General features: G+C 55.6%; 1 protein-coding gene across 1 annotated transcript in view; it reads left to right on the forward strand.

The window, feature by feature from the left end:
• Positions 1–24,941, forward strand: part of SNRNP200 (small nuclear ribonucleoprotein U5 subunit 200) — a 61,383-nt gene that overhangs the window by 35,950 nt on the left and 492 nt on the right. Inside the window, exons 27-44 of the mRNA XM_069035339.1 lie at positions 86–240; positions 1,874–2,063; positions 4,593–4,766; positions 7,442–7,602; positions 8,824–9,051; positions 10,354–10,545; positions 12,068–12,246; positions 13,571–13,722; positions 14,312–14,420; positions 15,186–15,294; positions 15,603–15,792; positions 16,919–17,083; positions 18,367–18,488; positions 20,244–20,387; positions 21,307–21,483; positions 22,351–22,511; positions 23,494–23,575; positions 24,251–24,343. Of these exons, the coding sequence (XP_068891440.1) occupies positions 86–240; positions 1,874–2,063; positions 4,593–4,766; positions 7,442–7,602; positions 8,824–9,051; positions 10,354–10,545; positions 12,068–12,246; positions 13,571–13,722; positions 14,312–14,420; positions 15,186–15,294; positions 15,603–15,792; positions 16,919–17,083; positions 18,367–18,488; positions 20,244–20,387; positions 21,307–21,483; positions 22,351–22,511; positions 23,494–23,575; positions 24,251–24,343 (2,783 nt within the window). The remainder of the gene's footprint in view (positions 1–85; positions 241–1,873; positions 2,064–4,592; positions 4,767–7,441; positions 7,603–8,823; positions 9,052–10,353; positions 10,546–12,067; positions 12,247–13,570; positions 13,723–14,311; positions 14,421–15,185; positions 15,295–15,602; positions 15,793–16,918; positions 17,084–18,366; positions 18,489–20,243; positions 20,388–21,306; positions 21,484–22,350; positions 22,512–23,493; positions 23,576–24,250; positions 24,344–24,941) is intronic.

Raw genomic sequence — 24,941 nt, forward strand, 5'->3', positions numbered from 1 at the left:
TGCCTCAGAATCCCGCTCCTGTCGGCATCGGCGCTGACCCCATCCCGGTTGATTTTTGTTTTCCCCCCCCACCCCACCACCTCAGGGGAGCTGATCCGGATGCCGAAAATGGGGAAAACCATCCATAAATACGTGCACCTGTTCCCGAAGCTGGAGCTGTCCGTGCACCTGCAGCCCATCACCCGCTCCACGCTCAAGGTGGAGCTCACCATCGCCCCCGACTTCCAGTGGGACGAGAAGGTGGGGCCGGGACGTCGCGGTTTGGGGCGGAAAAGGGGCGGTTTGGGGCTGCATTGTGGGAATTCTCAGGGGGAATGTGCTGGTTTGGGGGGGGGGGAATGGGATTTATGGGGTTGGGGTGTGGAAATCGTGAGGGGAAAATGGGATTTATGGGGTTGGGGTGTGGAAATCGTGAGGGGAAAATGTCCTGATTTGGGGGGAAAATGGGATTTATGGAGCTGGGGTGTGGAAATCATGAGGGGAAAATGGGATTTATGGAGCTGGGGCTTTGAAATCATGAGGGAAAAATGGGATTTATGGAGGTGGGGTGTGGAAATCATGAGGGGAAAATGTCCTGATTTGGGGGGAAAATGGGATTTATGGAGCTGGGGGGTTGAAATCATGAGGGGAAAATGGGATTTATGGAGGTGGGGTGTGGAAATCATGAGGGGAAAATGGGATTTATGGAGGTGGGGCTTTGAAATCATGAGGGGAAAATGGGATTTATGGAGGTGGGGCTTTGAAATCATGAGGGGAAAATGGGATTTATGGAGGTGGGGGGTTGAAATCATGAGGGGAAAATGGGATTTATGGAGGTGGGGCTTTGAAATCATGAGGGGAAAATGGGATTTATGGGGCTGGGGGTTTGAAATCATGAGGGGAAAATGGGATTTATGGAGGTGGGGGGTTGAAATCATGAGGGGAAAATGGGATTTATGGAGCTGGGGGTTTGAAATCATGAGGGGAAAATGGGATTTATGGAGCTGGGGTGTGGAAATTGTGAGGGGAAAATGTCCTGATTTGGGGGGAAAATGGGATTTATGGAGGTGGGGGGTTGAAATCATGAGGGGAAAATGGGATTTATGGAGCTGGGGTGTGGAAATCATGAGGGGAAAATGGGATTTATGGGGCTGGGGGTTTGAAATCATGAGGGGAAAATGGGATTTATGGAGGTGGGGCTTTGAAATCATGAGGGGAAAATGGGATTTATGGAGCTGGGGGTTTGAAATCATGAGGGGAAAATGGGATTTATGGAGCTGGGGTGTGGAAATCATGAGGGGAAAATGGGATTTATGGAGCTGGGGTGTGGAAATCATGAGGGGAAAATGTCCTGATTTGGGGGGAAAATGGGATTTATGGGTCTGGGGTGTGGAAATTTTCGGGGTAAAGGCCTAATTTAGGGGGAAAAGGGAAATTCTGGGGCTGGAGCATGGAAATCATCAGGGTAAATGTCCTGATTGGGGGGCAATGGTAAATTTGGGGTCTAATGGTAAAAACCATGAGGGAAAGCACATTCCTGGGGTAAAAAGGAGGAATTTTGGGGTTGAATTGTAAAAACCATGAGGGAAAAACACAATCCTGGGGTGAAAATGAGGAATTTTGGGGTCCAATTATAAAAACCACGAGGGTAAACACAATCCTGGGGTGAAAATGAGGAATTTTGGGGCCGGATTGTAAAAAACCATTTGGGAAGACACAATCCGGGGGGTGAAAATGAAGAATTTTAGGGTTGGATTGTAAAGACCATTTGGGAAAACGCAATCCTGGGGTGAAAATGAGGAATTTTGGGGCCGCGTTGCCGCGCTGGAGCTCCTGAACAACCTGGAAATTTGGGGCTGGGGCAGGGAACTGAGAGCTGCCCCTTTTCTCCCAGGTTCACGGCTCCTCCGAGGCTTTCTGGATCCTGGTGGAGGACGTGGACAGCGAGGTGATCCTGCACCACGAGTACTTCCTGCTCAAGGCCAAGTACGCCCAGGACGAGCACCTGGTGACGTTCTTCGTGCCCGTCTTCGAGCCGCTGCCGCCCCAGTACTTCATCCGGGTGGTGTCGGACCGCTGGCTCTGTGAGTGCCCCTTTTCCCTGGGATTTATTCCTGGTTTTTCCCAGGGTTTATTCCCGGCTTTCTGGCTCTGTGAGTGCCCCTTTTCCCAGGGTTTGTTCCCGGTTTTTCCCAGGCTTTATTCCCGGTTTTTCACGGGGTTTATTCCTGGTTTTTCCCAGGGTTTATTCCCGGTTTTCTGGCTCTGTGAGTGCCCCTTTTCCCAGACTTTGTTCCCAGTTTTTCCCGGGCTTTATTCCCGGTTTTCTGGCTCTGTGAGTGCCCCTTTTCCCGGGCTTTATTCCTGGTTTTCTGGCTCTGTGAGTGCCCCTTTTCCTGGGCTTTATTCCTGGTTTTTCCCAGGGTTTATTCCCGGTTTTTTGGCTCTGTGAGTGCCCCTTTTCCCTGGGATTTATTCCTGGTTTTTCCCAGGGTTTGTTCCCGGCTTTCTGGCTCTGTGAGTGCCCCTTTTCCCAGGGTTTGTTCCCGGTTTTTCCCAGGCTTTATTCCCGGTTTTTCCCAGGGTTTATTCCTGGTTTTTCCCAGGGTTTATTCCCGGTTTTCTGGCTCTGTGAGTGCCCCTTTTCCCAGACTTTGTTCCCAGTTTTTCCTGGGCTTTATTCCCGGTTTTCTGGCTCTGTGAGTGCCCCTTTTCCCAGAGTTTATTCCCGGTTTTCTGGCTCTGTGAGTGCCCCTTTTCCCGGGATTTATTCCTGGTTTTTCCCAGGGTTTATTCCCGGTTTTTTGGCTCTGTGAGTGCCCCTTTTCCCTGGGATTTATTCCTGGTTTTTCCCAGGGTTTGTTCCCGGCTTTCTGGCTCTGTGAGTGCCCCTTTTCCCAGGGTTTGTTCCCGGTTTTTCCCAGGCTTTATTCCCGGTTTTTCCCAGGGTTTATTCCTGGTTTTTCCCAGGGTTTATTCCCGGTTTTCTGGCTCTGTGAGTGCCCCTTTTCCCAGACTTTGTTCCCAGTTTTTCCTGGGCTTTATTCCCGGTTTTCTGGCTCTGTGAGTGCCCCTTTTCCCAGAGTTTATTCCCGGTTTTCTGGCTCTGTGAGTGCCCCTTTTCCCGGGATTTATTCCTGGTTTTTCCCAGGGTTTATTCCCGGTTTTCTGGCTCTGTGAGTGCCCCTTTTCCCAGACTTTGTTCCCGGTTTTGCTGGGCTTTATTCCTGGTTTTCTGGCTCTGTGAGTGCCCCTTTTCCCGGGCTTTATTCCTGGTTTTCTGGCTCTGTGAGTGCCCCTTTTCCCTGGGATTTATTCCTGGTTTTTCCCAGGGTTTATTCCCGGTTTTCTGGCTCTGTGAGTGCCCCTTTTCCCAGAGTTTATTCCTGGTTTTTCCCAGGGTTTGTTCCCGATTTTCTGGCTCTGTGAGTGCCCCTTTTCCTGGGCTTTATTACTGGTTTTCTGGCTCTGTGAGTGCCCCTTTTCCCGGGATTTATTCCCAGTTTTTCCCAGGGTTTATTCTTGGTTTTCTGGCTCTGTGAGTGCCCCTTTTCCCAGACTTTGTTCCCAGTTTTTCCCGGGCTTTATTCCCGGTTTTCTGGCTCTGTGAGTGCCCCTTTTCCCGGGCTTTATTCCTGGTTTTCTGGCTCTGTGAGTGCCCCTTTTCCTGGGCTTTATTCCTGGTTTTTCCCAGGGTTTATTCCCGGTTTTCTGGCTCTGTGAGTGCCCCTTTTCCCTGGGATTTATTCCTGGTTTTTCCCAGGGTTTGTTCCCGGTTTTCTGGCTCTGTGAGTGCCCCTTTTCCCGGGCTTTATTCCCGGTTTTTTGGCTCTGTGAGTGCCCCTTTTCCCAGGGTTTGTTCCCGGTTTTTCCCAGGCTTTATTCCCGGTTTTTCACGGGGTTTATTCCTGGTTTTTCCTGGGCTTTATTCCCAGTTTTCTGGCTCTGTGAGTGCCCCTTTTCCCGGGATTTATTCCTGGTTTTTCCCAGGGTTTATTCCTGGTTTTCTGGCTCTGTGAGTGCCCCTTTTCCCAGGGTTTATTCCTGGTTTTCTGGCTCTGTGAGTGCCCCTTTTCCTGGGCTTTATTCCTGTTTTTTCACAGGGTTTGTTCCTGGTTTTTCCCAGGGTTTGTTCCCGTTTTTCTGGCTCTGCCAGTGCCCCTTTTCCTTTGGGATCCATTCCCATTCCTATTCCCAGCCCTTTGGGATCCATTCCCATCCCTTTGAGATCCATTCCCATCCCTATTCCCATCCCTCTGGGATTCCTTCCCATCCCTTTTCCCATCCCTTTGGGATCCATTCCCATCCCTATTCCCATCCCTCTGGGATCCCTTCCCATCCCTTTTCCCATCCCTTTAGGATCCATTCCCATCCCTTTTCCCAGTCCTTTGGGATCCATTCCCATCCCTTTGGCATCCATTCCCATCCCTTTTCCCATCCCTCTGGGATCCCTTCCCATCCCTTTTCCCATCCCTTTGGCATCCATTCCCATCCCTTTCCCAGCGCCAGCCCCATAACCCCGACCCCACCTCCCCACGGCTCAGCCTGATCCCGCCTCTGGACCCCGTGCATCCTCCTGCCTCTGGAATCCAGGAATTCTTTCCCCCTTGCAGCCTGCGAGACCCAACTTCCCGTGTCCTTCCGGCACCTGATCCTGCCGGAGAAGTACCCTCCTCCCACGGAGCTGCTGGACCTGCAGCCGCTGCCGGTGTCGGCCCTGCGCAACAGCGCCTTCGAGGGCCTCTACCAGGACAAGTTCCCCTTCTTCAACCCCATCCAGACACAAGGTGGGCGTTCCTGCTCCTCATCCCAGCCCGATTTCCCGGGATTTGGTGGTTTCTGTAGGAATTCTGTGGGAAATGGGGAATCCCAGAGCCCGAGCGCTTTGGGCGTTCGGTATCTCTGTGGGAGGGGGTTGGGAATTGGGGTCTCAGCCACGTTCAGCAGCTCCTGGAGAAGTTGGGGGTGTTCCTTCCCCTCGTCCCAGCCGGATTTCCCGGGATTTGGTTGTTTTTGTAGGAATTTTGTGGGAAATCATTCCTCATTTTCCCATTTCTGGGGTCCGAGTGTTCGGAATCAGGGGCTCTCTGGGGGAGGGGGTTGGGAATTGGGGTCTCTGCCACGTTCCTGGGGTGGCCCCGGTGAGCAGATCCTGCCAAGTTGGGGCTCTTCCCAAATTTCTCCAGCTCAGCTTTCCTGGGATTTGGTCATTTTTGTAGGAATTTTGTGGGAAATGATTCCTCATTTTCCCATTTCCAGGGTCTGAGCGTTTGGAATCGGGGTCTCTCTGTGGGAGGGGGTTGGGAATTGGGGTCTCAGCCATGTTCAGCAGCTCCTGGAAAAGTTGGGGATGTTCCTGCTCCTCATCCCAGCCGGATTTCCCGGGATTTGGGATCCGTGGTTTATCCGCTGTTCCCAGGGTTTTGGGATTTGTGGATTATCCCCTTTCCCCAAAGGAAAAGCCTGCAGGAATCCCAGTGGCAGCAGAGATTTGGGATCTGTGGTTTATCCTCTCTTCCCTGGGGAAAAAAACTCCTGGAATCTAAGGAAAAACCTTCAGGAATCCGGGGGGAAAAACTCCTGGAATCTAAGGAAAAACCTTCAGGAATCCGGGGGGAAAAACTCCTGGAATCCAAGGAAAAACCTGCAGGAATCCAGGGGAAAAACTCCTGGAATCCAAGGAAAACCTCCTGGAATTGCAGTGGCAGCTGAGCTTTGGGATCCGTGGTTTATCCCCCATTCCCAGAGCTTCGGGGTCCGTTTGGTTCCGTTGTTTATTCCGGAATTCCGTGGGAAATGGGGAATCCCGAGGTTGGGAATTGGGGTCTCTGGGGTGGCCCCGGGGAGCAGCTCCTGCAAGTTGGGGCTCTTCCCAAAATTCTCCAGCCCTGCTGCTCGCAGGGAAGGAGTTGGGAGCTTCCCCCTTTGGAATTTCGCTGCCTGGAATGCAGAATTGGGAATTCCTGGGTCAGCCTAGAGTTTGTTTTCCTGAGGGGATCCCAGGTTGGAATTCCCTAAATTCCCTTTCCTGGAGCTCCTCTCTCTCAGACCCGATCCAGGCCGTGTTTCCCCATCCCATTCCCAGATTTTTTGCCCTAAATCCACAGGGATTTTCCCTGAAATTGGGAATCCTGTGAGAGTTCCCTCAGTGAATCCCAAGCGAGTGAATCCTTGGATCTCCTCTGAAATTGGGAATCCTGTGAGAGTTCCCTCAGTGAATCCCAAGCCAGTGAATCCTTGGATCTCCTCTGAAAATGGGAATCCTGTGAGAGTTCCCTCAGTAAATCCCAGACTAAAATTCCCAAACCAACCCTTCCTGGATCTCCTCTCTCTCAGGCCGCATCCAGGCCTCCCCATTCCCAGTTTTTTTGCCAGAAATCCACAGGGATTTTCCCCCTCCCCCATTCCCAGATTTTTTTGCCCTAAATCCACGGAGATTTTCCCTGAAATTGGGAATCCTGTGAGAGTTCCCTCAGTGAATCCCAAGCCAGTGAATCCTTGGATCTCCTCTGAAATTGGGAATCCTGTGAGAGTTCCCTCAGTAAATCCCAGACTAAAATTCCCAAACCAACCCTTCCTGGATCTCCTCTCTCTCAGGCCGCATCCAGGCCATGTTCCCCTCCCCATTCCCAGTTTTTTTGCCAGAAATCCACAGGGATTTTCCCCCTCCCCCATTCCCAGATTTTTTTGCCCTAAATCCACGGAGATTTTCCCTAAAATTGGGAATCCTGTGAGAGTTTCCTCAATGAATCCCAGACTAAAATTCCCTAAATTCCCTTTCCTGGAGCTCCTCTCAGACCCGATCCAGGCCATGTTTCCCCATCCCATTCCCAGATTTTTTGCCCTAAATCCATGGAGATTTTCCCTGAAATTGGGAATCCTGTGAGTGTTCCCTCAGTGAATCCCAAGCCAGTGAATCCTTGGATCTCCTCTGAAATTGGGAATCCTGTGAGAGTTCCCTCAGTGAATCCCAAGCCAGTGAATCCTTGGATCTCCTCTGAAAATGGGAATCCTGTGAGAGTTCCCTCAGTAAATCCCAGACTAAAATTCCCAAACCAACCCTTCCTGGATCTCCTCTCTCTCAGGCCGCATCCAGGCCGTGTTTCCCCATCCCATTCCCAGATTTTTTGCCCTAAATCCACAGGGATTTTCCCTGAAATTGGGAATCCTGTGAGAGTTCCCTCAGTGAATCCCAAGCCAGTGAATCCTTTCCTGGATCTCCTCTCTCTCAGACCCGATCCAGGCCATGTTCCCCTCCCCATTCCCTGATGTTTTGCCCTAAATCCACGGGGATTTTCCCCCTCCCCATTCCCCGATGTTTTGCCCTAAATCCACGGCGATTTTCCCCCTCCCCGTTCCCCGATGTTTTGCCCTAAATCCACGGCGATTTTCCCCCTCCCCGTTCCCCGATGTTTTGCCCTAAATCCACGGGGATTTTCCCTGTCCATCCCTGCTTTCCCAGTGTTCAACACGGTGTACAACAGCGACGACAACGTGTTCGTGGGCGCGCCCACGGGCAGCGGGAAAACCATCTGTGCGGAATTCGCCATCCTGCGCATGCTGCTGCAGAACTCCGAGGGCCGCTGCGTCTACATCACGCCCATGGAGGCCCTGGCCGAGCAGGTGAATCCCAGGAATCCCCTGGAGGCGGGAATCCCCTCCCTCAGCCCTCGGCGGGGTGGGATCAACCCGGGGATCCCCCGTCCCGCCGCTCCCGGGGGGGGGAGTTCTGCAGGAATCGGGAGGGAATTGCCCCAGTTGGAGGGGGAATGTGAAGGGGTTTGGGTGGGAATCGCCCCCATTGGAAGGGGGTTTGGTGGGAATTTGGTGGGAGTCGCCCCAGTTTGGTGGGAATTGCCCCAATTTAAAGGGGATTTGGTGGGAATTGCCCCAGTTTGGTGGGAATTGCCCCAATTTGGTGGGAATTTGGTGGGAATCGCCCCAATTTAAAGGGGATTTGGTGGGAATCGCCCCAGTTTGGTGGGAATTGCCCCAATTTGGTGGGAATTGCCCCAATTTGGTGGGAATTGCCCCAGTTTGAGAGGAATTTGGTGGGAATTGCCCCAATTTAAAGGGGATTTGGTGGGAATTCTGTGGGAATTGCCCCAATTTGAGAGGAATTTGGTGGGAATTGCCCCAATTTAAAGGGGATTTGGTGGGAATTCTGTGGGAATTGCCCCAATTTGAGAGGAATTTGGTGGGAATTTGGTGGGAATTGCCCCAGTGTGAGGGGAATTTGGTGGGAATTTGGTGGGAATTGCCCCAATTTAAAGGGAATTTGGTGGGAATCATCTCAATTAGAGGGAAATATGGTGGGAATTGCCCCAATTTGAGGGGAATTCGCTGGGAGTTTGAGGGGAATTCTGTGGGAATTGCCCCAATTTGGTGGGAATTGCTCCAGTCTGAGGGGAATTTGGTGGGAGTTGCCCCCATTTAAAGGGAACTTGGTGGAAATTTGGTGGGAATTGCCCCAATTTGAGAGGAATTTGGTGGGAATTGCCCCAATTTAAAGGGAATTTGGTGGGAATTCCCCAATCTGAGGGGAATTTAGTGGGAATTGCCACAATTAGGTGGGAATTGCCCCAGTTTGAGCGGAATTTGGTGGGAATTGCCCCAATTTAAAGGGAATTTAGTGGGAATTCCCCAATCTGAGGGGAATTTAGTGGGAATTGCCACAATTAGGTGGGAATTGCCCCAGTTTGAGGGGAATTTGGTGGGAATTCCTCAATTTGGTGGGAATTAGGTGGTAACCACCCCAGTTTGAGAGGAATTCGGTGGGAATTCGGCGGGAATTTGGCGGGAATGGCCCCAACTCGAGGCTAATTCCCCGTTTCTCCGGCGCAGGTTTTCATGGATTGGTACGAGAAATTCCAGGAGCGCCTGAACAAGAAGGTGGTTCTCCTCACCGGGGAGACCAGCACGGACCTGAAGCTGCTGGGCAAAGGGAACATCATCATCAGCACCCCGGAGAAGTGGGACATCCTGTCGCGCCGCTGGAAGCAGCGCAAGAACGTGCAGAACGTCAACCTGTTCATCGTGGATGAAGTGCACCTGATCGGGGGCGAGAACGGGGTCAGCCTCCTGCGCGGGGCCCCACGCGGCAATTCCCCCGGGGAATTTTCCTGCTGGGAATGGCTTGGGATGGGAGGGCGGGAGGGGTTTGCCTGGGGTGTTCTGCGGGATCTCAGCCAGGAATGGTCCTGATCCCGATCCTGATCCCGATCCTGATCCTGATCCCTCTCCTGATCCAGCTCCTGATTCTGATCCCTCTCCTGATCCTGCTCCTGATCCCTCTCCTGATCCCGCTCCTGATCCCGCTCCTGATCCAGCTCCTGATCCAGCTCCTGATTCTGATCCCTCTCCTGATCCCGCTCCTGATTCTGATCCTGCTCCTGATTCTGATCCCGCTCCTGATCCAGCTCCTGATCTGGCTCCTGCTCCCACTCCCGCTTCTGATCCTGCTCTTGATCTGGCTCCTGATCCTGCTCCTGCTCCTGCTCCCACTTCTGATCCCGCTCCCTCTCCCGCTCCCTCTCCTGCTCCCTCTCCTGATCCCACTCGTGATCCCACTCGTGATCCCGCTCCTGATCCCGCTCCTGATCCCGCTCCTGATCCCGCTCCTGATCCTGTTCCTGATCCCGCTCCCAGTCCTGCTCCCTTGGGAAGCTCAGGAGGGGTTTCCCTGGGTTCTCCTCTCCAGATCTTATCCTGATCCCATTCCCAATCCCTTTCCCCCCCTCTCACAGCCCGTGCTGGAGGTGATCTGCTCACAGTTCCCATTCCCGATCCCTTTTCCCCCTCAGCCCGTGCTGGAGGTGATCTGCTGACAGATCCCATTCCTGATCCCTTTTCTCCCCCCTCACAGCCCGTACTGGAGGTGATCTGCTGACAGATCCCATTCCTGATCCTTTTTCTCCCCCCTCAGCCCGTGCTGGAGGTGATCTGCTGACAGATCCCATTCCCGATCCCTTTTTCCCCCCTCAGCCTGTGCTGGAGGTGATCTGCTGACAGATCCCATTCCTGATCCCTTTTTTCCCCCCTCAGCCCGTGCTGGAGGTGATCTGCTGACAGATCCCATTGTTTGTTCCCCCCTCAGCCCGTGCTGGAGGTGATCTGCTGACAGATCCCATTCCTGATCCCTTTTCTCCCCCTCAGCCCGTGCTGGAGGTGATCTGCTGACAGATCCCATTCCTGATCCCTTTTCTCCCCCCTCACAGCCCGTGCTGGAGGTGATCTGCTGACAGATCCCATTCCCGATCCCTTTCTCCCCTCAGCCCGTGCTGGAGGTGATCTGCTCACAGATCCCTTTTCTCCCCCCTCAGCCCGTGCTGGAGGTGATCTGCTGACAGATCCCATTGTTTGTTCCCCCCTCAGCCCGTGCTGGAGGTGATCTGCTCGCGCATGCGCTACATCTCCTCGCAGATCGAGCGGCCCATCCGCATCGTGGCTCTCAGCTCGTCGCTGTCCAACGCCAAGGACGTGGCGCACTGGCTGGGCTGCAGCGCCACCGCCACCTTCAACTTCCACCCCAACGTGCGCCCCGTGCCCCTGGAGCTGCACATCCAGGTGGGAGAGCCTCGGCAGCGTGGCTAATTGGTGCCTAATTGGGTCTGGGATAATTAATTCGTGGCTGATTGATCCTGGGAAAAATCCCGCGGGATCGCCGCTAGCGGCGCTCTCGTGGGGTCTTGGAAAAACCTCTTGGGATCGTGGGTAATTGTTGGCTGATTAATTGTTGGCTAATTGATTCTTGCCTAATTAATTCTTGGCTAATTGGGTCTTGGAAAAATCCCTTGGGATCGTGGGTCATTGGTGCCTAATTGGGTCTGGGATAATTAATCCGTGGCTGATTGATCCTGGGAAAAACCCCGCGGGATCGCCGCTAGCGCTGCTCTTGTGGGGTCTTGGAAAAACCTTTTGGGATCATCAGTAATGGCTGGCTAATGGGGTCTTGGCTAATTAATTCTTGGCTAATTAATTCTTGAAAAAATCCCTTGGGATCACTGGTAATTCTTGGCTAATTGGGTCTTGGCAAAATCCCTTGGGATCATTGGTAATTGTTGGCTAATTGGGTCTTGCCTAATTAATCCTTGGCAAAATCCCTTGAGATCATTGGTAACTCTTGGCTAATTAATTCTTGGCTAATTGGGGTTTTGGTAAAATCCCTCGGGATCATTGATAACTCCTGCCTAATTAATCCTTGGCAAAATCCCTCGGGATCATTGGTAATTCTTGGCTAATTAATTCTTGGCTAATTGATTCTTGGAAAAATCCCTTGGGATCATTGGTAATTGTTGGCTAATTGGGTCTTGGCTAATTAATTCTTGGAACAATCCCTTGGGGTCATTGGTAACTCTTGGCTAATTAATTCTTGGCTAATTGGGGTTTTGGTAAAATCCCTCGGGATCATTGGTAACTCCTGCCTAATTAATCCTTGGCAAAATCCCTTGGGATCGTGGGTAATGGTTGGCTAATTAATTGTTGACTAATTGATTCTTGCCTAATTAATTCTTGGCTAATTGATGCTTGGAAAAATCCCTTGGAATCATTGGTATCTCCTGGCTAATTAATCCTTGGAAAAATCCCTTGGGATCATTGGTATCTCTTGGCTAATTAATTCTTGGCTAATTGGGGTTTTGGTAAAATCCCTTGGGATCATTGGTAACTCCTGTCTAATTAATCCTTGGAAAAACCCCTTGGGATCGTGGGTAATTGTTGGCTAACTAATTCTTGGCTGATTAATCCTTGGAAAAATCCCTTGGGATCATTGGTATCTCTTGGCTAATTAATTCTTGTCTAATTGAGGTTTTGGTAAAATCCCTCGGGATCATGGATAACTCCTACCTAATTAATCCTTGGCAAAATCCCTCGGGGACCATTGCTACCTCCAATCGAATGAATTCTTATCTAATTACCTCTTCCTAATTACCCCTTGGCCCTCATCCCCACCCCTTCATTACCACCCGTCCTTATCCCGAGAGCCGCTTTCCCGGCGGTTCCCGGACTTTGGCGGGGAATCCTTCGGAACGGAGTGGGATTTGGTTTTTTTTTGGGGGTGGGGTGGCCGATTCCTCTTGTCCCCGTGCAGGGTTTCAACATCAGCCACACGCAGACGCGCCTGCTGTCCATGGCCAAGCCCGTCTACCACGCCGTCATGAAGCACTCGCCCAAAAAACCCGTGCTGGTCTTCGTCCCGTCCCGCAAGCAGACGCGGCTCACGGCCATCAACATCCTGACCACCTGCGCCTCCGACGTGCAGCGCCACAGGTGCCGCCCGCGGCCACCCAGGGGCACGGAGCGGGGCTGGAGGGGGTCCGGGGGTGGGGAATGGGGTTGGGAGTGTTCAAGGGTGGGGAATGGGGTGGGGAGTGTTCCAGGGTGGGGAATGGGGTGGGGGAGTGTTCCAGGGTGGGGTATGGGGTGGGGAGTGTTCAAGGTGTGAGTTATGGGGTGGGGAGTGTTCCAGGGTGGGGTTATGGGGTGGGGAGTGCTCAGGGGTGGGTTATGGGGTTGGGAATGTTCAGGGGTGGGGTATGGGGTTGGGAGTGTTCAAGGGTGGGGTTATGGGGTGGGGAGTGTTCAAGGGTGGGGTATGGGGTGGGGAGTGTTCCAGGGTGGGGTATGGGGTGGGGAGTGTCCAGGAGTGGGGAATGGGGTTGGGAATGTCCAGGGGTGGGGAATGGGGTTGGGGAGTGTTCAAGGGTGGGGAATGGGGTGGAGAGTGTTCAAGGGTGGGTTATGGGGTTGGGAGTGTTCAAGGGGTGAGGAATGGGGTGGGGAGTGTTCAAGGTGTGGGGAATGGGGTGGGGAGTGTTCAAGGGTGGGGAATGGGGTGGGGAGTGTTCAAGGATGGGTTATGGGGTTGGGAATGTTCAGGGGTGGGGTATGGGGTTGGGAGTGTTCAAGGATGGGTTATGGGGTTGGGAATGTTCAGGGGTGGGGTATGGGGTTGGGAGTGTTCAGGGGTGGGGAATGGGGTTGGGAATGTTCAGGGGTGGGGTATGGGGTGGGAAGTGTTCAAGGGGTGAGGAATGGGGTGGGGAGTGTCCAGGAGTGGGGAATGGGGTGGGGAGTGTTCAAGGGTGGGGAATGGGGTTGGGAGTGTTCAGGGGTGGGGAATGGGGTGGGGAGTGCTCAGGGGTGGGTTATGGGGTTGGGAGTGTTCAAGGATGGGTTATGGGGTTGGGAATGTTCAGGGGTGGGGTATGGGGTTGGGGAGTGTTCAAGGATGGGTTATGGGGTTGGGGATGTCCAAGGGTGGGGAATGGGGTTGGGGAGTGTCCAAGGGTGGGGTATGGGGTTGGAGAGCATCCAGGGGTGGGAGCATCCAGGAGAGTGTTCAGGGGTGGATTATGGGGTTGGAGATTGTCCAGGGATGGGTTCTGGGGTTGGAGGTGGAGAATGGGAATTCCTGAGGGAGCTGGGAAGGGGGCTCAGCCCAGAGAAAAGGGGGATCAGGGATGGGATTTGGATTGGCGTTGGGGTTGGCGTTGGGATTGGGATTGGGTAGCATGGGACAGGATTGGGATGGATGGGATGGGTGATCCCAAAGACCTTTCCCAGCCCGTCCCATTCCCTGGATATCCCCCAGGTTCCTGCACTGCGCCGAGAAGGACCTGGTGCCCTACCTGGAGAAGCTCAGCGACCCCACCCTGAAGGAGACGCTGGTGAACGGGGTCGGGTACCTGCACGAGGGGCTCACGGCCATGGAGCGGCGCGTGGTGGAGCAGCTCTTCAGCTCCGGTGAGACGGCACCGGGACCGGCACGGCGTGGGAACAGCTCCTGGGAAAGCCTTTCCTGGAGCCCAGCGCTGCTCAGAGTCCTGGGATTGGGGCGAAGGCCGTGGCCAAGCTCTGTGTGACCTCTGTGGGGACACCTCAGAGCCCCTCGCCGGGCCTGGAGGGATGGATGGGATGGGTGATCCCAAAAGGGGATCCAGGAGAGCTGGAGAGGGACTGGGGACAGGGGATGGAGGGACAGGACACAGGGAATGGCTTCCCAGTGGGAAAGGGGAGATTTAAATGGGATCTTGGGAAGGAATGAGGGTGGGGAGGGGCTGGGCTGGAATTCCCAGAGCAGCTGTGGCTGCCCCTGGATCCCTGGAAGTGCCCAAGGCTGGCTTGGAGCACCCTGGGTCAGTGGAAGGTGTCCCTGCCCATGGCAGGGCTGGCACTGGATGCTCTCCAGCAGCTCTCCCAACCCAACCCACTCCACGCTTCTCCACCTCCCACCCCAAAAAATCCGGGATCTTCCCCATCCCCCCTCTCCGAGTGCCCGTTATCCCGGGATGTCCGGCCCCGCTGAGCCCGGTCCCGTCCCGGCTGTCCCCAGGAGCTGTCCAGGTGATGGTGGCCTCGCGCAGCCTCTGCTGGGGCATGAACATCGCGGCGCACCTGGTGATCATCATGGACACGCAGTACTACAACGGCAAGATCCACGCGTGAGCCCCGCCCCCGTCCCCCGGGATCCCTGGGGGGGGGTGGGATCCGTGGGATTCATGGGATCGATGGATGGGATGGGATCAGTGGGATCCATGAGATCGATGGGATGGGATGGGATGGGATCCGATCCATGGGGTGGGATGCGATGCAATCAATGGGATTCATGAGATGGATGGGATGGGATCCATGGGGTGGGATGGGATGGGATCAATGGGATTCATGGGATCAGTGGGATGGGATCAACGGGATCCATGGGGTGGGATGAGATGGGATCCATGGGGTGGGATGGGATCAATGGGATTCATGGGATCAATGGGATGGGATGGGTTCCATGGGGTGGGATGGGATCAGTGGAATTCATGGGATTGATGGGATGGGATGGGATCCATGGGATTGATGGGATGGGATGGGTTCCATGGGGTGGGATGGGATCAATGGAATTCATGGGATTGATGGGATGGGATGGGATCCATGGGATTGATGGGATGGGATGGGATCCATGGGATGGGATCAATGGGATTCATGGATCGATGGGATGGGATGGGATGGGATGGGATGGGATGGGATGAGATCCACGGGGTGGGATGGGATCAATGGGATCCATGGGATCGATAGGATGGGATGGGATGGGATGGGATGGGATGGGATGGGATCAGTGGGATCCGTGAGATCAATGGGGTGGGATGGGATCAGTGGGATCCGTGAGATCGATGGGATGGGATGGGATCCCTCCCTGGAGCTGCCTGACCCCGTGCCCATGCCAGGTACGTGGATTACCCCATCTACGACGTGCTGCAGATGGTCGGCCACGCCAACCGGCCGCTGCAGGACGACGAGGGGCGCTGCGTCATCATGTGCCAGGGCTCCAAAAAGGTGGGAGACGGGGCCGGGGACGTTCCTGGCCCTTCAGCTGGGATTGTCCTCCTCCAGCTGGTGGAGGACCCTCATTCAGGGCTGGGATGGGGCTTGGGCTGGGGTGAGATGGGATCCATGGGATGGGATGAGATTGGGATCCATGGCATGGGATGGGATCCATGGGATGGGATCCAAACCCTCACTCAAGGCTTGGATCACCATGGGGATGATCCAAACCCTCCCCGAGTTCTCAGCCTGGCCGTTCCCACAGCATTTTTGGGGTCAGTTCCTTAATCCCTGCCCTTTTCCTGCCCGTCCCGCCGCAGGATTTCTTCAAGAAGTTCCTGTACGAGCCGCTGCCGGTGGAATCCCACCTGGACCACTGCATGCACGACCACTTCAACGCCGAGATCGTCACCAAGACCATCGAGAACAAGCAGGACGCCGTGGACTACCTGACCTGGACCTTCCTGTACCGCAGGATGACCCAGAACCCCAACTACTACAACCTGCAAGGTGGGAGCGGGGCCTGCCACGGCCTGGGAACTGCTCTTGGCCATGGCCTGGGGCCATGATGGTGCTGGTGATCCCGCCCCGTCACATCCCGTCCCGTCCCGCCCCGTTCCGTCACATCCCATCCCATCCCATGGACTCTATCCTATCCCATGCCATGCCATGCCCTCCCATGGATCCCACTGATCCCATTCCCACCCCATCCTACCAATCCCATCCTATCCCATGGATCCCATTGATCCCATTTCCATCCCATCCCATTGATCCCGTCCCATAGATCCCATCCAATCTCATCCCATGGATCCCATCCCATCCCATCCCATCCCATCCCATCCCATCCCATCCCATCCCATCCCATCCCATCCCATCCCATCCCATCCCATGGATCCCATCCCATGAATTCCATCCTATCCCATGGATCCCATCCCATCCCATCCCATCCCATCCCATCCCATCCCATCCTATCCCATCCCATCCCATCCCATCCCATCCCATCCCATCCCATCCCATCCCATCCCATGGATCCCATCCCATCCCATCCCATCCCATTTATCCCATCCCATCCCATTGATCCCATCCCATCCCATCGATCCCATCCCATTAATTCCATCCCATCCCATCCCATCTCATCCCATCCCATCTCATCCCATCCCGTCCCATGGATCCCATCCAATCTCATCCCAGGGATCCCATCCCATTCCATCCCACCCCATGGATCCCATCCTATTGATCCCATGGATCCCATCCTATTGATCCCGTTGATCCCACCCCATGGATTCCATCTCATGGATCCCATCCCATGGATTCCACCCCATGGCTCTCACCCCATGGATCCCATCCCATCCCATGGATCCCATCCTGTCCCACTCCATGGATCCCATCCCATCCCATCCCATCCCATCCCATCCCATCCCATCCCATCCCATCCCATCCCATCCCATCCCATCCCATCCCATCCCATCCCATCCCATCCCACCCTATGGTTCCCATAGATCCCATCTAACCCCATGGATCCCACCCCATGGATCCCATGGATCCCATCCCACCCCATGGATCCCATCCCATTCCATCCCATCCCACCCCACCCCACGGATCCCACGGAGCCCAGGGAGCCCCTCGGTCCCCGCAGGCGTGTCCCACCGGCACCTGTCGGATCACCTGTCGGAGCTGGTGGAGCAGACGCTCAGCGACCTGGAGCAGTCCAAGTGCATCAGCATCGAGGACGAGATGGACGTGGCACCGCTCAACCTGGGCATGATCGCCGCCTACTACTACATCAACTACACCACCATAGGTGCCCAGAACCTGCGTTCGGTGCTTCCCCCAAAACATCCTGAGTCCTCTGTGCTTCCCCCAAAACATCCGGATTTTTGGGGTTTTTTCCCCCCCAAAAAATCCGGATTTTTGTGTGTTTTTCCCCTCAAAAATCCTGATTTTTGTGTGTTTTTCCCCTCAAAAATCCTGATTTTTGTGTGCTTTCCCCTCAAAAAATCCTGATTTTAGTCTGTTTTTCCCCCCAGAAAATCCCTTTGTTGGTGTGTTTTCCCCCAAAAAAATCCTGATTTTTGTGTGTTTTTCCCCTCAAAAATCCTGATTTTTATCTGTTTTCCCCCTCAAAAAATCCTGATTTTTGTCTGGTTTTCCCCTCAAAAAATCCTGATTTTAGTCTGTTTTTCCCCCTCAAAAATCCTGATTTTAGTCTGTTTTTCCCCTCAAAAAATCCTGATTTTTGTTTGGTTTTCCCCTCAAAAAATCCTGATTTTTGTGTGCTTTCCCCTCAAAAAATCCTGATTTTAGTCTGTTTTTCCCCCCAAAAAATCCCTTTGTTGGTGTGTTTTCCCCCAAAAAAATCCTGATTTTTGTGTGTTTTTCCCCTCAAAAATCCTGATTTTTGTGTGTTTTTCCCCTCAAAAATCCTGATTTTTGTGTGTTTTCCCCCTCAAAAAATCCTGATTTTTGTGTGTTTTTCCCCTCCAAAAATCCTGATTTTAGTCTGTTTTTCCCCCCAAAAAATCCAGATTTTGGTCTGTTTTTCCCCCTCAGAAAATCCAGATTTTGGTCTGTTTTTCCCCCTCAAAAAATCCTGATTTTAGTCTGTTTTTCCCCCCAGAAAATCCCTTTGTTGGTGTGTTTTCCCCCCAAAAAATCCTGATTATTGTGTGGTTTCCCCTCCAAAAAATCCTGATTTTTGTCTGGTTTTCCCCTCCAAAAATCCTGATTTTTGTGTGTTTTCCCCCCAAAAAATCCTGATTTTTGTGTGTTTTCCCCCCAAAAAATCCTGATTTTTGTGTGTTTTCCCCCTCAAAAATCCCTGGTTTTGTTTTCCCCAAAATTCCCAATTTTTGTCTGTTTCCCCCCCATAAAATCCTGCTTTTGGCGTGTTTTTTCCCCCAAATTCCCAATTTTTGCATGTTTTTCCCCCTAAAATCCCAATTTTTGCATGTTTTTCCCCCTAAAATCCCAATTTTTGTGTTTTCTCCCCCTAAAATCCCAATTTTTGTCTGTTTTTCCCCCCAAATTCCCGCTTTTTGTGGGTTTTTCCCCCCAAAATCCCGCTTTTGGCGTGTTTTCCCCCAGAACTGTTCAGCATGTCCCTCAACGCCAAGACCAAGGTGCGGGGGCTGCTGGAGATCATCTCCAACGCCGCCGAGTACGAGAACATCCCCATCCGGCACCACGAGGACAACCTGCTGCGGCAGGTCCGGAGAGGGAGGGGATCCCTGGGATCCGTGGGATCAATGGGATCCGTGGGATCCATGGGATGGGATCCGTGGGATGGGATCCATGGGATGGGATCCGTGGGATGGGATGGGATCCATGGGATGGGATCCATGGGATGGGATGGGATCCATGGGATGGGATAGGATCCATGGGATGGGGTGGGATCCATAGGATGGGGTCGATGGGATGGGATCCGTGGGATCCATGGGATGGGATCCATGGGATGGGATCCATGGTATGGGATCCATGGGATGGGATGGGATCCATGGGATGGAAATGGGATCGATGGGATGGGGTGGGATCCGTGGGATCAATGGGATCCGTGGGATCCATGGGATGGGATCCATGGGATGGGATCCATGGGATGGGATCCATGGGATGGGATGGGATCCATGGGATCCATAGAATGGGGTCCATGGGATGGGATGGGATCCATGGGATGGGATCCATGGGATGGGATGGGATCCATGGGATGGGGTGGGATCCATAGGATGGGGTCGATGGGATGGGATCCATGGGATGGGATGGGATGGGATGGGATGGGATGGGATGGGATGGGATGGGATGGGATCCATGGGATGGGATGGGATGGGATGGGATGGGATGGGATGGGATCCATGGGATGGGATCCATGGGATGGGATGGGATGGGATGGGATGGGATGGGATGGGATGGGATGGGATGGGATGGGATCCATGGGATGGGATCCATGGGATGGGATGGGATGGGATGGGATCCATGGGATGGGATGGGATGGGATGGGATGGGGTGGAATCCATGGGATCCCATAGGATGGGGTCCATGGGATGCGATGGGATCCATGGGATGGGATAGGATCCATGGGATGGGGTCCATGGGATAGGATGGGATGGGATGGAGTGGTGGGATCCATGGGATGGGATGGGATGGGATCCATGGGATGGGATGGGATGGGATGGGATGGGATGGGATGGGATGGGATGGGATGGGATGGGATGGGATGGGATGGGATGGGATGGGATGGGATGGGATGGAGTGGTGGGATCCATGGGATGGGATGGGATGGGATGGGATGGGATCAATGGGATGGGATCCGTGGGATGGGATCAGATCAATGAGATCAGTGGGATGGGATGGGATCAATGAGATGGAAATAGGATCAGTGGGATGGAATCAATGGGATCAACAGAATGCATGGGATGGGATCAGATCGATGGGATGGAGATGGGATCTGTGGGATGGGATTAATGGGATCGATGGGATGGGATCAGTGGGATCCATGGGACGGGATCAGTGGGATCAATGGGATGGGATCTGTGGGATGGGATGAAATGAATTGGATGGGATGGAAATGGGACCAATGAGATCAACAGAATCCATGGGATGGGATCAGACCAATGAGATCAACAGGATGGGATGGAGATGGGATCAATGAGATGGGAATGGGATCAATGGGATGGGATGAATTGGATAGGATGGGATCAATGGGATGGAGATGGGATCCGTGAGATGGGATCGATGGGATGGGATTTTACTGGGATTGGGATGGATGGGATGGGATTGGACTGGGATTGGGATGGATGGGATGGGATGGATGGGATGGATGGATGGGATGGGCACTCAACGATCCCAACCGTGGTCATTCCACGATCCCAAAACGCTCCTCCCACACCGCCCCCGGGACGAAGCTGTTCCGGGGCTCCGTCCCTGCTCGCAGCGGTCGAGCACCAAAGGGTTTCTCCTTGGCCCCACAGCTGGCCCAGAAGGTGCCCCACAAACTGACCAACCCCAAATTCAACGACCCCCACGTGAAGACCAACCTGCTGCTGCAGGCCCACCTGTCCCGGATGCAGCTGAGCGCGGAGCTGCAGTCGGACACCGAGGAGATCCTCAGCAAGGTGGGACCCCAGCCCCGAGCACGAGGGATCCCAAATCCATCCCGGGGAAACGGCTGGGACTGGGGCTGGGATTTGGGGTCAGGGAAAGCAGGGCGGGATAGCGAGGTGCTCCAGGGATGGCTCCATCCCGTGGGGTCAGGGATGGCTCCATCCCATGGGGTCAGGGATGGCTCCATCCCATGGGGTCAGTTCTGTAGGGATGGCTCCATCCCATGGGGTCAGGGGTTGCTCCATCCCATGGGGTCAGTTCTGTAGGGATGGCTCCATCCCATGGGGTCAGGGATGGCTCCATCCCATGGGGTCAGTTCTGTAGGGATGGCTCCATCCCGTGGGCTCCATCCCACGGGGTCCCCATTCCTGGCTGTGTCCCTTTCCCTGTCCATCCCTGTCCATGTCCCTGTCCCTGAACATCCCTTTCCATGTACCTGACAATCCCTGTCCGTGTCTCTGTCCATCCCTATCCCTGACCATCCCTGTCCCTGACCCATCCCTGTCCATGTTCCCGTGTCCATGTCCCTGTCTGTGTCCCTGTCCATCCCTGTCCATGTCCGTGTCCATGTCCCTGACCATCTCTGTCCGTGTTCCTGTGTCCCTGTCCATCCCTGTCCCTGTCTGTGTCCCTGTCCATCCCTGTCCATGTCCCTGTCCATCCCTGTCTGTGTCTCTGTCCATCCCTGTCCATGTCCGTGTCCCTGTCCATCCCTGTCCATGTCCCTGTCCATCCCTGTCTGTGTCCCTGTCCATCCCTGTCCCTGACCATCCCTGTCCGTGTCCGTGTCCCTGTCCATCCCTGTCCGTGTCCCTGTCCATCCCTGTCCGTGTCCCTGACCATCCCTGTCCCTGTCCATCCCTGTCCATCCCTGTCCGTGTCCGTGTCCCTGTCCATCCCTGTCCCTGACCCCCCTGTCCGTGTGTCCAGGCGATCCGGCTCATCCAGGCCTGTGTGGACGTGCTGTCCAGCAATGGGTGGCTGAGCCCGGCGCTGGCCGCCATGGAGCTGGCCCAGATGGTCACTCAGGCCATGTGGTCCAAGGACTCGTACCTGAAGCAGCTGCCCCACTTCACCTCCGAGCACATCAAGCGCTGCACGGACAAGGTACGGCCCAGGGGACACCTGGGGACACCCAGGGGACAGCCAGGGGACAGCCAGGGGGTCACTCAGGGGACACTCAGGGGACACCCAGGGGACAGCCAGGGGGTCACTCAGGGGACACCCAGGGGACACTCAGGGGACAGCCAGGGGACAGCCAGGGGACACCCAGGGGACAGCCAGGGGGTCACTCAGGGGACACCCAAGGGACACCCAGGGGACAGCCAGGGGGTCACTCAGGGGACACCCAGGGGACAGCCAGGGGGTCACTCAGGGGACACCGAGGGGACAGCCAGGGACACTCGGGGTCACTCATGGGACACTCAGGGACAGCCAGGGGACAGCCAGGGGACAGCCAGGGACACCCAGGGGGACACTCAGGGGACACCGAGGGACAGCCAGGGACACTCGGGGACACTCAGGGGACACCCAGGGGACACTCAGGGGACACTCGGGGACACTCGGGGACACCCAGGGGACACTCAGAGGACACTCAGGGACACCCAGGGACACTCGGGGACACTCAGGGGACACCCAAGGGGGCACCCAGGGACACTCACAGGACAGCCAGGGACACCCAGGGACACCTGGAGACACCCAAGGGACACCCAGGATACCCAAAATTATTCCCCCAATTAACGAGATCCCCTTAATTATTTCATCAATTAACAAGACACCCCACCCATTAACGAGATCCCCCCCGCGTCACTCCTCCAATTAACGAGCACCCGACGAGCTCTGCTGAGGGCTTGGGACCCCCCCCAGGTTCTTCCACCAATTAACGAAGATCCGCCGAGTTATCCCCCCCCCAATTAACGAGGCGCTAACGAGCTCCTGGGGGGGCGTGGGGGTGACACATCCCGACCTTGGCAGGGCGTGGAGAGCGTGTTCGACATCATGGAGATGGAGGACGAGGAGCGCACGGCGCTGCTGCAGCTGCCCGAGGCGCAGATCGCCGACGTGGCGCGGTTCTGCAACCGCTACCCCAACATCGAGCTCTCCTACGAGGTGGGGGACAGGGACAGCATCCGCAGGTTTGTATGGGATCACCGGGATCACCGGGATCACTGGGATCATTGGGATGGGATGGGGATGGGATCACAATGGGATCAGGGTGGTTCTGCAACCGCTACCCCAACATCGAGCTATCCGATGAGGTGGGGGACAGGGACAGCATCCGCAGGTTTGTATGGGATCACCGGGATCACTGGGATCATTGGGATGGGACGGGGATGGGATCACAGTGGGATCAGGGTGGTTCTGCAACCGCTACCCCAACATCGAGCTCTCCTACGAGGTGGGGGACAGGGACAGCATCCGCAGGTTTGTATGGGATCACCGGGATCACCGGGATCACCGGGATCATTGGGATCATTGGGATGGGACGGGGATGGGATCACAGTGGGATCAGGGTGGTTCTGCAACCGCTACCCCAACATCGAGCTGTCCGATGAGGTGGGGGACAGGGACAGCATCCACAGGCGGGTCTGGATCAGGGATGGGATTGGGGGTGGGATCAGGGTTGTGGATGGGATCGGGGTTGTGGATGGGATCAGGGTGGGATTGGGGTTGTGGATGGGATCAGAATGGGATCAGGATGAGATTGGGGTTGTGGATGGGATCAGAATGGGATCAGGATGGGATTGGGGTAGGATCAGGATGGGATCAGGATGGGATTGGGGTTGTGGATGGGATCAGGGTAGGATCAGGATGGGATCAGGATGGGATTGGGGTTGTGGATGGGATCAGGGTAGGATCAGGATGGGATCAGGATGGGATTGGGGTTGTGGATGGGATCAGGGTAGGATCAGGATGGGATCAGGATGGGATTGGGGTTGTGGATGGGATCAGGATGGGATTGGGATGGGATCAGGGTGGGATCAGGATGGGATTGGGGTTGTGGATGGGATCAGGGTGGGATCAGGATGGGATCAGGATGGGATTGGGGTTGCGGATGGGCTCGGGATGGGATCAGGATGGGATCCCGCCGTTGCTGATCCCGCGCTCCGTCCCCAGCGGCGGCCCCGTGGTGGTGCTGGTGCAGCTGGAGCGGGAGGAGGAGGTCACCGGGCCGGTCATCGCCCCCCTGTTCCCACAGGTACCGCGGCACCGGGATCGGGGCCGGGATGGGACTGTCCCCAAGTCCCCGTGTCCCTGTGCCCGTGTCCCTGTGCCCGTGTCCCTGTGTCCCTGTGCCCGTGTCCCTGTACCCGTGTCCCTGTGCCCGTGTCCCTGTGTCCCTGTGCCCGTGTCCCTGTGCCCGTGTCCCTGTGCCCGTGTCCCTGTGTCCCTGTGCCCGTGTCCCTGTGCCCGTGTCCCTGTGTCCCTGTGCCCGTGCCCCTGTACCCGTGTCCCTGTGCCCGTGTCCCCGTGCCCGTGTCCCTGTGCCCGTGTCCCTGTGTCCCCAAGTCCCCGTGTCCCTGTCCCTGTGCCCGTGTCCCTGTGTCCCCAGGTCCCCGTGTCCCTGTCCCCGTGTCCCTGTGTCCCTGTGCCCGTGTCCCTGTGTCCCTGTGCCCGTGTCCCCAAGTCCCCGTGTCCCTGTGCCCGTGTCCCCGTGTCCCTGTGCCCGTGTCTCCGTGGGTAACGCAGCCTGGGTGACACAGGGCAGGTGGCACCGAGGTGTCCCTGTGCCCAGCCCTGGTGTCCCCTGAGATGTCCCCATGTCCCCGATGTCCCCGCAGAAGCGTGAGGAGGGCTGGTGGGTGGCACAGGGTGGGTGACAGTGCCCCTGATGTCCCCTGATGTCCCCTGGTGTCCCCTGGTGTCCCCGCAGAAGCGTGAGGAGGGCTGGTGGGTGGTGATCGGGGACTCCAAGTCCAACAGCCTCATCTCCATCAAACGCCTGACGCTGCAGCAGAAGGCCAAGGTGGGACGGGGGGACAGAGCGGGGACAGCGGGGGGTGACAGGGGGTGGGTGACACCGGGGTGGGTGACACCAGGGGAGGTGACACGGGATGGGTGACACCGGGGGTGATAATGAGGGGGTGACACGGGGGGTGTCACCAAGGTGCCACAGCAGGGTGACACTGGGTGGGTGACACAATGGGGTGACAGAGGTGACACTGGGGGTGGTAATGGAGGGGAGTGACACAGGGCAGGTGACACAGAGGGGGGGGTGACAGCAGGGTGACATCCACTGGGTGAAACCAGGGGTCACACTGGGGCGGGTGACACTGGTGGGTGCCACAGGGAGGGGGTGACACTGGGGGTGACACTGGGGGGGTAACACAGGGGTGCCATGACGGGGGTGACACTGAGGGTGACACTGGGGTGCCATAATGGGGGTGACACTGGGGGTGACACTGGGGTGCCATAATGGGGGTGACACTGGGGGTGACAGGGGGAGGGGGTGACACTGGGGGTGACACCGGGGGCATAACACAGGGGTGCCATGACGGGGGTGACACTGGGGGTGACAGGGGGAGGCTGCCCCGGGCTGGGTGCCACTGCGGTGCCACCGAGGT

Source organism: Aphelocoma coerulescens, chromosome 22 (assembly GCF_041296385.1).
Source record: "Aphelocoma coerulescens isolate FSJ_1873_10779 chromosome 22, UR_Acoe_1.0, whole genome shotgun sequence".
NCBI classification, from domain to species: Eukaryota; Metazoa; Chordata; class Aves; order Passeriformes; family Corvidae; genus Aphelocoma; species Aphelocoma coerulescens.